General features: G+C 39.1%; 2 protein-coding genes across 2 annotated transcripts in view; both read left to right on the top strand.

Annotated features, from left to right (window-relative positions):
* The window catches only part of abcc6a (ATP-binding cassette, sub-family C (CFTR/MRP), member 6a), a 33048-nt gene extending 23852 nt beyond the window's left edge, over positions 1–9196 (top strand). Inside the window, exons 13-31 of the mRNA XM_041785028.1 lie at positions 776–922; positions 1057–1144; positions 1703–1772; positions 1865–1991; positions 2087–2263; positions 2350–2517; positions 2751–2934; positions 3121–3205; positions 3308–3425; positions 3864–4071; positions 4212–4522; positions 4766–4965; positions 5159–5285; positions 5512–5613; positions 5722–5868; positions 5978–6136; positions 6288–6454; positions 6609–6803; positions 7803–9196. Coding sequence (XP_041640962.1) covers positions 776–922; positions 1057–1144; positions 1703–1772; positions 1865–1991; positions 2087–2263; positions 2350–2517; positions 2751–2934; positions 3121–3205; positions 3308–3425; positions 3864–4071; positions 4212–4522; positions 4766–4965; positions 5159–5285; positions 5512–5613; positions 5722–5868; positions 5978–6136; positions 6288–6454; positions 6609–6803; positions 7803–7911 — 2889 coding nt within the window. The 3' untranslated portion in view covers positions 7912–9196. The remainder of the gene's footprint in view (positions 1–775; positions 923–1056; positions 1145–1702; positions 1773–1864; positions 1992–2086; positions 2264–2349; positions 2518–2750; positions 2935–3120; positions 3206–3307; positions 3426–3863; positions 4072–4211; positions 4523–4765; positions 4966–5158; positions 5286–5511; positions 5614–5721; positions 5869–5977; positions 6137–6287; positions 6455–6608; positions 6804–7802) is intronic.
* Positions 9197–9787: 591 nt separating this feature from the next.
* Positions 9788–12280, top strand: cep20 (centrosomal protein 20). Its single transcript, XM_041785029.1, has 4 exons — positions 9788–9864; positions 10546–10743; positions 10998–11082; positions 11359–12280. Exons 1-4 carry the CDS (start codon positions 9837–9839, stop codon positions 11486–11488), a joined length of 441 nt encoding a protein of 146 aa, XP_041640963.1. The 5' UTR covers positions 9788–9836; the 3' UTR covers positions 11489–12280.
* The last annotated feature ends 2011 nt before the right edge of the window (positions 12281–14291 follow it).

Genomic DNA, 14291 nt, shown 5'->3' with positions numbered 1-14291 from the left:
ATATTCTTAGCTATTTTTTGGCTTTTATGCCAATTTATTCTCATAGGACAGCAGAAAGAAGTGGAAACTGGGTAGAGAGCAGGTAATAGGCTGAATGTAAACCCAGTTCAGCCTCTTCAAAGTTGTCAGCGTCTGTAAATTATGTCAAGCAGACATAAGCGCTCTGGGTGCCCCTGGAAGTTTTAAAATTTTGACCTGATAGTAGCGCAACATGTAAAGTTATGAGATCAAGTTTTGAAGAATATCTTAAGGGAAACATGAGCATATGTACCAATCCATTTCATAGATGTTAAGAGATTTCACCAAAACTACGCAGACCTCATGATGGTAACAACGACAGAGTGAAGGGGTTCTGCAAAATAATGTGGATACCATGACTGTCTGTATCACATTGTTTTGAGAAAATATAATATGATCCAAACCATTAAACCAACCAGCGGATTAAGATTACCATGACATGGTAGTATGGAAAAAAAGAAAAAAAAAGTAAAATTATACATACTTGTGACCTGTTTTGAAAGTCTTAAGACTTCAGTCTGAATAAATGGGCTTTGGGCTGAGTGCCACAGACAGGGCGGGGAAGTAAGACAGTTCCTAGAGACAGAGTAATGCATTGCAGATGGTTTTTGGTCTTTTCATGTGATATTATGTGATATTTAGACGGTAAGAGGAGTTAAGAAAAATGCCAGTCTCATCGTTTCAAGTCTCTTTGAAGATCATCTATTGACACAAGTTCTGCCTGAAAAGGTAACATTTAGCCTCTTTTTCCCCTAAGATTGCCTTTGCCATGTTTGGCGTCTATGTGATGCTTGATGACAGAAACGTTTTGGATGCACAGAAGGTTTTTGTCTCGATGGCACTGATCAACATCCTGAAGACCCCACTAAGTCAACTTCCATTTGCTATAAGCACGACTATGCAGGTAGGTGACATTTTAATTAAACAGTCATGATTGCTCAGAGAAATGTTCTCCGTATACGGTGCCAGCTGAGGTATACATTCATAATTATATATGTTGAATATAGGTCAGTTTACTAACCGCTGACTCCATTTCAGGCTGTGGTTTCACTAAGACGTCTGGGAAAGTACCTGTGCTCTGAGGAACTGAAGGTGGACAATGTCTCAAAGGCTCCATTGAGTTCTGGTAGGATCCCCACCCATGCATAAACTATTACATAAAATGAATAAACTACTATACTGTACATTCAAATTCACCTATTTCCATAGTTTGGTACATACTGCACATTGCCTGAAATGATAGGCTGTCATAATCAATATAAGCTTCCCACAAGATTTGTTGTTTATATCTGTGGAGTACCACAGCCTTGTATGGATCATGTGCACTGTCACTTCCTGGGTCTTGGGCTGACTGGTAGACAGGGTAATTATAGGATGTTTCCATTTAGTGGTTGAACATAAATCACAGTATGAATTCAGACATATGAATCATAGAGGAATAAAAAAAATACTGCACTCTTCTGTCTGTAATCTGTCAACACTTCCTAAGACAGCTTGTGAAAAAGCAACAGCTCTGTAATTTGTATGATTAAGCAAATTTACTTGTAATTACGCCCAGGCTGCACTGTGACGACTAACTTCAAGGGGGAATTTTGTTTGTTTGCCCCTCAGGTGGACTTAACATGTGCTGTCTTCAGTTTCTATTGCAGGTTTAGTTCATTTTACTCACTCTTATTTTGTTTAGATGGAGAAGACGTGGCAATAGAAAATGGCACTTTCAGCTGGTCTGCAGAGGGCCCTCCATGCCTTAAAAGGTGTGAGTATAGAAAAAACATAATGAAAGAATTTAATACTTACACTAAAAATAAAGACAGACTTGCAGGAAAATTCCCATCTTTGTTGGCAGGATTAATGTCCGTGTGCCACGAGGTTCCCTTGTTGCTGTGGTTGGACATGTGGGCAGTGGAAAGTCCTCTTTGTTGTCGGCCATGCTCGGTGAAACAGAGAAAAGAAGTGGTTGTGTCACTGTTAAGGTACTGAGATTTTGTTCAACAAGTCAGTTCTATTCACAGTTTTTGGTTTAAGTTAATAAACACTGACTCTTTTCTTCTGACATCTGTCTTCACAGGGCTCTGTGGCCTATGTGCCTCAACAGGCCTGGATCCAGAACGCCACACTTCAAGACAACATCATATTTGGTCGTGATAAACTGAAGTCATGGTACAACAGAGTGCTGGAGGCCTGTGCACTGATGCCTGACCTGGACATCCTTCCTGCAGGAGATGCTACAGAAATTGGAGAAAAGGTATGGAGCTGGATGAGAAGTGCACTGGAGCATTTTTCCGTCTCAAGGTCGTATCGGTTAAATAAAAAAAATGTGTGTATATGCAGGGTCTGAACCTCTCAGGTGGGCAGAAGCAGCGGGTAAGCCTGGCCAGGGCTGTCTACAGAAAGGCTGATGTATACCTACTGGATGATCCGCTGTCTGCTGTTGATGCTCATGTTGGTCAGCACATCTTTGACAAAGTCATTGGACCAAAAGGAGTCCTCAGAGACAAGGTAATGCTTAAAATAAAGCCTGCATTATGCAATTTAGCCTATTCAGTTTAACTGCAAAGACCAAAACATGGCCTTACAACACCTAAACCACTTTCAAGAATGTGACCTGCACTATTGTTATCATAATCTGAAAACCGCCGCTTTGCTGACAGTTTTGTTTTCAAGAAAGCCTCAATTTAGTCTTGGATTGTGCTTACATCTTATTTTTCTGACTTGTGTGGCTTGCTTTACAGACCCGCATCCTGGTGACCCATGGGATGAGCTTCCTGCCACAGGCTGACCATATCCTGGTCCTGGTAGATGGAGAAATCACAGAGAGTGGATCCTACCAGGAGCTCCTCAGCCGCCATGGCGCTTTTGCCGACTTCATTCACACCTTTGCGAACACTGAGCGAAAAGAGAGCGCCATACAGAGAGGTGATGATACATTTTTAGCATTAGATTTGAAGGGAAATGTATCAATTTGAGTATTTGTGCATGTTTTGATCCTAAACATTCTTTAAATACATCTTACAAATGCATGACAGTGTTTATGCAGTTTTTTGTATGAGACTTGGCTCTAAAAATTAAAAAATACAATTAAAAATTCCTCTTTTCTTGCAGCTGGTTCCAGGCGATCAAATGCTCGTCTCAGCATGGTTGACTTCATGCCATTCTCCAGAGATCTGTCACAGGAGCAGCTCATTGGGTGTGTAAACAAACATGTAAAATGTAAAACTTTCAAAAAGTTGTCTTGAATCCCAAGCATCTGTTTCACACAACTGATCTCTGGACCCTCTTTATTCTTCAGGGGGGACACCACTAATACCAACCTGCAGAATATGGAGCCTGTGTCTGAAACAGACCAAGAACAGGTACCAGAGGATCTGGGGAAACTGACTGAAGTTGACAAGGCTCGAACAGGAAGGGTGAGTGGAAAATGGCCCTTAACTTTACCTAATCTTTTGAAATTGGGGCTTTAGGCAGCACTTGTAGGTTTTCTTTAAACCTTAAACATAAGATTACTTGTTTACAGATTCAGTTGCTTATTGCAGAGATTTGTTATTCTGCAGCTTTCCTTAGCTCTGAAAAGCATTTAGATATCTTTAAGCACACTACTTAAGTTTCCAGAGACTTCCCTCATATTATTACTCTCACTGCCAAAAAAATGACATGTTTGACTAGCAGCAGGTAGCAAGTATCTGATATGTTTATAGATTTGATGCTATCTCCAAGTGGTAAAAAAAAACAGTTATTGTAGGTTTTATGAACAGAAAACACACAATTTTACATTGAAAGAAGAATCAGTGTATCCAATCCTGTGATACTGAACACAACCTGTATGTTCCTGTGATAATCTTCACTAGGTGAGGTTGGAGATGTACAAGAAGTACTTCAAGACCATCGGCTTGGCCATCATTATTCCCATCGTCTTCCTATACGCCTTTCAGCAGGGCGCCTCACTGGCCTACAACTACTGGCTGAGCATGTGGGCTGATGATCCTGTTGTTAACGGCACTCAGATTGATACTGACCTGAAACTGACTGTTTTTGGAGCTCTGGGCTTTGTACAAGGTTCATATCAAGTATTATAGGTTCTATAAAATCTGTCTGGCTGTGATGTTCATGATTTTTTTCATGTGCAGTATAAAACAGCTTTAAAATTACAGGGTCATAATCTCTTCTATAATAAAGCATCTATTCCCTCCCTTCAGGTATTGCCATCTTTGGTACAACTGTAGCCATCTCGATCTGTGGCATCATTGCCTCACGCCACTTGCACATGGACCTGCTGATCAATGTGCTGCGCTCTCCAATGTCTTTCTTTGAGAGCACACCCAGTGGTAACCTACTCAACCGCTTTGCCAAAGAGATTGACGCCATTGACTGCATGGTCCCTGATGGCTTGAAGATGATGTTGAGCTATGTATTTAAACTCATGGAGGTCTGCATTATCGTGCTGATGGCCACACCTTTTGCTGCAGTGATCATCTTGCCTCTAGCTTTCCTCTACGCCTTTGTCCAGGTACATTATCCCAGATATGTAAACTCCTTACTTAACAGCTTGATCCTAAAAAGTTGTTGTTCATAGTTTTTATTGGAAAGCTCAGGGGTCTAAAATCAACCCTGCTGATTTTGCATTTGTGTTTTGTTCCCATCTGCTGACATAAGATGTTACATTCACTTCAAATTATGGGAAAGCCCTTGGCTCTCCATGTTGGTTTCACTCATTAAGGCTGGTGTTTTACTTTTCCACTGTGGGCTATAGAGTTTCTACGTTGCCACATCCTGTCAGCTGCGAAGACTAGAAGCTGTTAGCCGCTCACCAATCTACACCCACTTCAATGAGACAGTGCAGGGCGCCAGTGTCATCCGGGCCTTTGGCGAGCAGTCCAGGTTCATTCTGCAGGCCAATGAAAGGGTTGACTTCAATCAGACATCCTACTTCCCTCGATTTGTGGCAACTCGGTGAGACAATACATGCTAATAATATGATTTCATTATAATAATATAGTTCATGAGGATTGGAGATTAATATCACAAAGAGCTTTATTGATTGCTTTGAACTTGAGCTAATATTGTTTGTATGGACTTGAGTTTTTTCACTTTGGAAATGAAAATGTGAAAATTTAGGAATTTGTCTTCAACGTTTCATATATAGGTGGCTGGCTGTCAATCTGGAGTTTGTTGGTAATGGTGTGGTCTTAGCTGCTGCCATTCTCTCAGTGATGGGAAAAAGCACCTTGAGCCCAGGCATAGTGGGTTTGGCTGTGTCTCACTCCCTCCAGGTAAGAGGTTCTGCCAACACATACACACACAGGCATGCATTCTCACTCAGTAGAACTAGAGGTGTTCCAAAATAGGACTTAAAAACACATTAAATACAGTGTATAGCAACAGGGGACTTAGTTCAAGTTGAAATTAGAGGTTAAACAGGAAAAGGGTGAAATATAAATCTATTGCCTTACCCAGTCGGTCAGATTTAAAGTAAACTTTCTGCACTGAATATTGCAGGTGACTGGAATCCTGAGTTGGATTGTGAGAGCCTGGACTGATGTAGAAAACAACATTGTTTCTGTGGAGAGAGTCAATGAGTATGCTGATACTGCTAAAGAGGTCAGTGTTGCATCAGTAACAAATCCCTGCTGCACTCTGTGAATCTGATTCTGTATAACAAGAGAGCCTTTGTTGTTCACTACTGACTTTTGTAACTTTCTCATTCAGGCCAGTTGGAGTATAGAAGGCAGCTCCTTACCCCCAGCCTGGCCCCAAAGAGGCACTCTAGAGTTCCAGGACTATGGACTACAGTACAGGAAAGGCCTTGAGTTGGCTCTGAAGGGAATAACCTTGCAGATTCATGAAAGAGAGAGAGTAAGTCCAAAGCAGTTCGCACTCTCTGCATTTCTGGATCCTGTAGCACTTAAACTACTTGATTTGTAGCTTTGTCATGCACAATTTCTAACTGAAGACCTCTTTCCAGGTTGGAATTGTGGGTAGGACTGGAGCAGGAAAGTCCTCACTTGCCTTGGGAATCTTCAGGATCTTAGAGGCAGCAAAGGGAAAGATCTTTATCGATGGAGTCAACATCGCAGACATAGGACTCCATGACCTCAGATCCCGCATTACAATAATTCCTCAGGTACGACAGTAAGAATAATAGAAACTGCACCTGGCCTTCATCACATAAAGCTTTTAAACAGATGCACTCTGTATCCTAGTCAAATAAGACATTTTTAAAAATAACCCTTTTGCCTGTTTTGTCATAAAAAATCTGTTGCCCTCTCTCTCAGGACCCTGTGCTGTTCTCAGGCTCTCTCCGCATGAATCTTGACCCCTTTGACTCCTACACTGATGAAGAGGTGTGGCGTTCACTGGAGCTCGCTCATCTCAAAAATTTTGTGTCCAATCTTCCTGACAAACTGAACCATGAATGCTCAGAGGGGGGAGAAAACCTCAGGTACTTGAGTACACTGAAATTATGTATTACAATGCAGAGAAACCGCTCACTATTGTCTCTCTGTGTCAGGCAATAAAATATTTTTACAGGGAATCCACTGGCAAAGTGTAACAGTAGATTATGTCTCTTTTTCTCCAACTCTTTGTCTGAGCAGTCTGGGTCAGCGACAGCTGGTGTGCCTGGCCAGGGCCTTGCTGAGGAAAACCAAGATCCTGGTTTTGGATGAGGCAACAGCTGCTGTGGACCTGGAGACAGACACACTCATACAGTCAACAATCCGCAAACAGTTTGAAGACTGCACTGTCCTAACCATTGCTCACCGCCTCAACACTATCATGGACTACACCAGGTACATAACAATCCACTAACAACAGACAGATGATGAATGTGAATGACATCTGAATGAATTATTAATTTGAACTAATCCATGAAGTAAAATATCAAATGTTTAACGGCTACAGCCTCTGAATTGTGGGGTATTACATTTTTTTAATAAGAAAGCTGGTGCTTTCCTCAGTTTTACTGTCACAGAAGGCAGAGTGACTATCCAGCATCCAAAAATCTTATCCTATTTTTAGTCATCTGCATAGTGCATGAAATGGTCTTTAATGCATATCCAAATAAAGCAAATGTTCAGAATCTCATCTGGGTTGCGTTCCTAATCTTGCAAAATCTGAACCAGACACATTTCATCTTGATAATTACATGATATGATTAGATTAATCCTGATGCTTTTGCTTGGCTTCTTATGTGTACGGTAAAAGCCATGTGCTCCCACCACCTATGCTAGCCAGCTTCCTGTTGACCTGTGACCTAAAAACAACTGGCACTACCACCTTACCAATTAAACTACATGACTTGTTATCACCATCTAGTGTTCATATAAATTTAATCATTAAAGAAAACTATTTACAGAAATAAACGTTTTCAGCTCCTACACAAAGGGAAGAACATAAAGAACTTAAATATACTCTAAAGGAACAATTAATGCAGCGATAAAGTATTTTTTAGGGATTTATAGTTTGTCTTTTTATGATTCTATCTGGGAGATGGGATAGTGGATAGAGGAGGAAATTGGTGAGAGTGGGAATGAAAATGGAGTTAAACAAGGTCACCTGTTTCCACAACTACAGCCTATGTCTTTGGGGTTCATAAATCTAACTGCTAGGCCAACTGGCAACCCAGCCATGAAGTCCTCTAACTTTATTTGACAAAGTTCCAATCAAGTGCCAACTTACAGACCTTAAAACCATAAGCTTCAATTCAAGTTTAGAGAACATATTTGATCAGCTGTGATAAGAAATGCATGATATAAAACTGGTGTTTCTGTTTTTTTGCCCCACCTCAGAGTGATCGTCATGGACAGAGGCCATATTTCTGAAATGGACTCTCCAGCCAACCTCATCGCTCAGCGGGGACAGTTCTATAGGATGTGCCGGGAGGCTGGGCTGGTCTAGGTCACTATGGTGCTTCTTAACTTGGAGCTGGTGTCTTGTGTGGGTGTGGCACCTTATTTGTGTGGCTCTGAAACACACATTAAATTGTGCCATTCCAAGATTTGTGGCAGCTCATACGCCTCTCGATGAGGGCATTGTCAATGAATCTCCAGAGCAGCTGCAGTTGCAGTCCTTTTTTGTTGGTTTTCAGCACTTATAAATATGCTGTTTTTAACCTCAGATGATGAACATTCAGAAGAAAGCTGCAGTGGATGGCTGAGAATCTTCAAACTATACATATTGTATATAGAGCAGTGGTGTCAGTTTATTCCATGAAAAGATTTAGCCAGGAGCTTGAATGAAAGACTACCACAGATCTTAAGTATTTTCATTCTCTTTTGGAATGGAAGCTGTATTATTTTTGTAGTTTTTGTAAGTTTTATAAAGCACATGACATATTATTTGATGTTGTCTCAGGCTTTAACATTGCTGTTTACTCTTATTTTTAGCCTTGTATACCAAAAAGAAGGCAGTTCTGTAATTGTAAATTGATAGAAATCTATTTTGTCTTCTTGCCCCAGAAACTGGGACAGGAAATAGTCTGACACACTAACCTTTAAAAGGTTCACCCTGGCAAACGCAAGGGAAGTGAGGTTTCACTGCTTTCAAAATCTGAGCTTGAAGCAGCCAATTTGAAGTTTATATAAGTCAGGGAAAAGAGCAAAATGTTGACGTGAGCCAATGCATTAGCAGAAGTCCAACTATGTTGTGGCTGTTGTTTATTTCTGTCTGAGTAAACACATAAAGTCAATGGAGACCTTGCTGGTCATATTTAACCTGACACCGGTAGTGAAAGCCACAATGAATGAAGAGAATGCCTCTTCAAAACAATGGAGATAAATCACTCTGATTGTCACTCTGCCTCCACCACACAACTCAGGCCATACAAGCAGAGATAAAAAAAAAAAAAAAAATCATTCATATTGTTCTTTTGGTGCTGACATAACAGACTGTAAATAGTCAACATTGAACTTTACTCTCAATTCAAAGGAAGAACTCGATGAACTTTTGCAGAGAAGAGGTTTTTACTGTTTTTGTCTTACTGGTTTAGACAACATATTCAAAGAAAAACCCTAAAGTTTATTTATATTGTATAACAAAATGTATTGCGTGTTCTTAGAAGTAAAGGGAATGTATTATATTTATACTTTTTATAACAGGCTTGTTCATTTTTGACCCTTTGTTATTAAAGAACTGTCTTGTTTCATTCAATCATGCTGGATAATAAAATTTATATGAACCTACAGTATGGCTCTGTTTATGTCATGATCAATAAACATGTAAAGCCATTAGCCAATCAGTAAATCAACCATTAAAAATTATGTTTAAAGCAAAATAAAGAATGCATGTTAAAATGCATCCAGAAGGACCATGTCAGGTTCAAATGACAGGTGTCATGATTCTGCTGTATACAGTAACATAATAAAGCACCAACTCTCAGATCATTTGCATCAAGTCAGTCTATACTTGAGTCTAACAATGGGAAAACACAATTTGAGAACAATTCTTTGACGTTTAATTCAAAGGGGGATACACCTTATACCAGGTGGAAATATTGAAAGAATGGCTGAATTTGGATTTATCTTAACAGAACATTTTCACTTCTTACTGCTTCCTTTATATCATTTCTGTATAAAATAGAGACAAGCTTAAATTCATTCAAAGATAGTCTACGAATATTAATAAAGTGGTTTGAATGAGTTAAAAACATTGGTTGTGAAAGAAGCATTTTGTAAGGTTTAGAAGTAGGCTAAGCTCCAGAGCTCTGGATGTGATGGTTTGGGTCCCATGAACCAGTGATTTGTAATTCCCTAATTCCGTCACTAGATGGCAGAAGTCTAAAACATGAGCGCATAAACTGTAGTCGTTTGTTTACAATTGTTGCAATGGCGACCATCACGGAGCTGAAGTGTGGTAAGCGGTCATTTTAAACTTGTCTACCTGTTGCCCAAACTTAAGTAAACCACTGAGGGATCATCCATATGACAGCGATAATCTGACTATAAGACTGCTTAGCTATGGCTAGACTAGTTAGCTATACTAAAGTAACATCGAACACAACAGGTCCTGAAGAGTACATGTCTCCATTTTGAAATAATGAAATTTAGCCTGCAAAATAGCTAGGGGGCTCAGCAAATTCACTTTTCGAGGCTATCAGCGCTTTATGTATCGTTTTATCTTATTCTCCAGTTCGGCATAAATTAAAACTAATAGATTCTGATAGATTTCAGACTGCTCTAAAGTAGATCATGCTAGGGAGTAGGCTACTTTACGTTACCTGTTGTACAGCTTTTCAATATTGTACACTAAAGTGAATTAGAATGGAAAGGTGTCGATTTAACAAATATCCCGATTTGAAGCTTTAGTGCTTTTGAATCACATGATGTTGTTCATGTTTGAAGAAGTCCCAGCATTTACCATTGTGTTGGAAAACTTTAATCTACAGATAAATTAATGGAGTACGTTGGAAAGAAAGAGGCCGTCTGTAAGGGTAAACAGTAGAGTTAAACGAGCTGAATTCAGTCACCTAGTCCATCGCAAGGAACAAACACAATATCTGTTTTTTTTCTGATCCAATACATTTGAATATTGTAGCCGTACGAGAAACGTTGGAGTCCCGGGGTGTGCTGGGCCAGCTCAAAGCTCGTATCCGGGCAGAAGTGTTCAGTGCCCTGGATGACCAGCGTCAACCTCGTCCGCAGCTGTCCCACGAAAACCTGCTCATCAATGAGCTCATCCGGGAGTACCTGGAGTTTAACAAGTACAGATACACTGCATCAGTGCTGACAGCAGGTAGGTGAACATAACAAGTATAAGCAAACCAACAGAACTACTCCTAATTCTTACATGCAGCATTGTGTCACATTAACTGGCCCCGTACCATTTTACGGCATACTTTTGTGAGAAAGCAGCAGCATCTAAACATCTAACTAATTCATACTGTTACAGATTTCAGATTCAGCTGCTGTGCTGTAATTTTAACCAGTCTGTATTAATACACAGACCACTTGTATGACTTTAAAACTCCCTTCTGTTTGTTTTCTTAGAGTCAGGCCAGCCTGAAGTCCCCTTGGACAGACAATTCCTGGCAAGTGAGTTGAAAGTCACTGAGGATTCAAGCTCCAAGCCAGTGTAAGTGAAGTGCAGTGAGCCACTGAACACCGTGTTCAAATATTTACTGAATTCTCTGGGGGTATGATCATCTACTGGAGAAAAAGTGAATCACTGCTTTTGTCATAGTTCTATTTTGAAAAATCGTAAGATGCTCAATAGCTTTATTTTCTTATTGTTGTTCTCATTAAACCACAAGTGGAATCTTGAAAACTCAATTTGAGAATAATTTATTTCTTCTCTGTACATGCAAATATGTTGCCAACAACTTTTTTTTTTGTACATTTAACTTTTCAGACCTCTCCTGTACGGCTTATTGTCCCACTTTGTGAACAGCAATGATAATAGTGGAAAGGTGTTTTTGCGGGGAACCTCTGTGTCAGCTGCTACTCCGGCGTGCAGCACAGTACCTGGATCTGATGTCTGAAAGTTAATGAACCAAGTTATGGATTAAATAGACCTTTCACCCTGTTATAGTTGACATAAACATTGCTGTGGGTTGTAGTTACATTTTCCATATTTTCTGTCACCCAACTGAAATCTATAGATACCATATTATAAAGATGCTCCTGGCTTCTACACTGGTTTGGCCCACAGTTATCAAAACTGTTTATTCTCTTAATGATTTAAGCAGAAGACAATTCCTTGATACATGCCCTGTTTTGTTTTACATATGTTAAATAATTTTATATTGTGTTTTACTTGTAAAAAGGTTTTTTATTTATACAATACATAGTATAAAATCATTTGTTGAAGTGTTGTTTTATTGACTACCACTTGATGGCAGCCTTAGATCATCAGCCAAAGACAAGTGACTACATGTTAATGGTGTTACCATTGCTGCCTCCCAGAAAAAATATTTTCTATCAAACAAGTGGAATTGTAAATGTTGCAGGGACATTTGTAGTATTGATACTGTTGTTAAATGGTCTAAAAACTTCAAATAAACTATTTTAGGACCAGTTTAAATGAATTGTTGTAACTCAAATTAGATTTCACACTTTGGGGCATTTTTTGTCTTATCTTTTTTGTTTGTTTGTTTTATCACAGCACAGTTTATGTAGTGCTATATTTAATGTTCTCTTTCCTGTGATTTTTTTTTTAAATGATCTGCCACTCATTGCATTTCCAAGCCAAACCCAACTTGCTTTTACACTATTTCTTGGTATAATACTGATTGTAGCCTTTTCCCCTTGCCTGTCTTTAATAAAATATATGTGACCTAAAGATGTTTAATTTTGGTGTAATTTACTGTAATATGGTGTAATACAGTTGCTGATATTTCCACATGTACGTGCTCAGTTGAAGGGGAAGAGGGGTTATATAACTACTCCCTTTCTGTTGTGCTGTGTTTCCAGTAGTTTAGATCCTGGAGCTGTGGTTCTCACTGATGGAAATTCAAGACTCTGTCCAGGAAGAAAAGGTCAATTTCTTTGTTTATCATATATCATAATATAAAAAGATTTTTTGATCAACATAAAGTTTTGTGCATTTCATGCATACACACTAAGGCCAGGCACTGTGCTTAACAAACAAGCCCATCCTTTTTGCATATCACTTCCTCGTTCACCATTTAAGGGAACTTGACTTTCTTATCTCACACAACTTCAAACCCCAAGTTTCTGGTACTGATTATGTACGGGTACGACCATTAGTTTTTCAGCCCGATCCTGATGCTGTACTCTGAGTTGCACCATCCTCTTAAACACAATCCATGTATATATTATTTTTAGGATTTGAATGTTTATTCTGTCCCTTCTGTCACGCCTTTATTATTAATTCTTGATTGTCGAGGCTTTAGTAGATGACATCATAGTGCTCAGATTAGTTCATGAGGTCATGAAACAGCAGAGAGAGCATTATGCTTAAACTACCCAGCAGAGTGGTGTACAGTCATGATGAACTGTGCCCATCTACCGTCTAATATGATATTAACTTCATTCTATACTGTGCCCTGATTAATGCTTCTTATTCCTCTCAGAAATAACCATGTGTTGTTAAGCGCATATGTGCTGAGAACAGCCATAGTGGGATATTTGGCATCTTACTTTCATGATTTATTTGAAAAAAAAACCTTTTTGGTCCTTTTAGCTTAAGGCCACTGTGTATCTCAGGGCCATTGAAATACAGTGCTTTAGGCAGCAATATGTGTAATCTTGAAAATGTCTACATAAGCAAGAGGAAACTGAACAATGACACATAGTTGGGAAACTGGGAAATTGCCTTTCAATGGCTAGAATTTCTCCCCTATTGAACAAACTTGCTGTGTCCAAAAGAGACAGCTGTATAAATAGTGTTAAATGCAGCAATCTTCACTGCAACAGAGTGAACTGATGTTTGCCCCTCAGCTCAAATTAGAATCCAATTGCATTCCTCGAGAGTCAAACATATCCATAAACATATTTTCTCTCCAACACATGGCCATCTATGGACATGAGGTTGAAGAAAAACATTAAACATGCTTTAACTTAGAGATTTCTGTTAGGTTATTGTTTTTTTGTTTTGTGCAGAATAATGAAGCACGGCACACATTTAAGCCATCAGCTGTTAAGTTGGGTTTGTACTGAACTGCATAAATAAGGACCATGCTGGAAACATAAAATGTAATTGCAATCATTTCATTTTACTGACAAGTTATTTAACCACACTTTGTCTAGTATTTTATGCATTTTCCATTCAATTGTCTCTCCTTCTCCCTCTTACTGTTGACTTTTCATTTGGTTCTTCATTGCTCTCAAGAGTCACATGAGATTATTCTCCATCATCAACATCTGGGGGAGGACAAAGTTAAGTAAAGACTCTTCTGCAGCACATAGTGACTCCTTACTTCCACTCCAAGTATTCTAAGTCCCCTCTCCTCCCTTCTACTGCCATGAATTGCTGTACATTACATTTAAAAAATCAGGTACGATCTTTTCACCAGATATAAAACAATGATCCTTTTGGAAAAATGTGGAGACCAACATATAGTGCATAAATTGATCAGTTATGTTTTTATGCAAACTTTGTTCTTATTACAGGGAGAGAAATATAACATGTTATCAAAAGACATATTACCTTAAAAGCTTTATGAAAGATCAATTGATCAGCCACACAGCGTTTTTTTCACAGTTTTTATAAGTAAAGAAAAAACTTTATTTGTTTGAACACTGATGTTGTTGGTGGACCATATTTAGTCACTGGAGCTTGGAGATGTCCATCTGTGCTAGACTTTGAAAGTTACACAGAAA

Source organism: Cheilinus undulatus, linkage group 4, assembly GCF_018320785.1.
Source record: "Cheilinus undulatus linkage group 4, ASM1832078v1, whole genome shotgun sequence".
Taxonomy (NCBI): Eukaryota; Metazoa; Chordata; class Actinopteri; order Labriformes; family Labridae; genus Cheilinus; species Cheilinus undulatus.
The sequence above is the reverse complement of the archived record's forward strand: the minus strand, read 5'-3'. Positions and strand labels throughout refer to the sequence as shown.

Coding starts and splice junctions, on each gene's coding strand:
- cep20 (XM_041785029.1), top strand. CDS start 9,837: ATGGCGACCATCACGGAGCTGAAGTGTG. Junction 9,865..10,545: donor CATCACGGAGCTGAAGTGTG/GTAAGCGGTCAT, acceptor TGAATATTGTAG/CCGTACGAGAAACGTTGGAG. Junction 10,744..10,997: donor TGCATCAGTGCTGACAGCAG/GTAGGTGAACAT, acceptor TTGTTTTCTTAG/AGTCAGGCCAGCCTGAAGTC.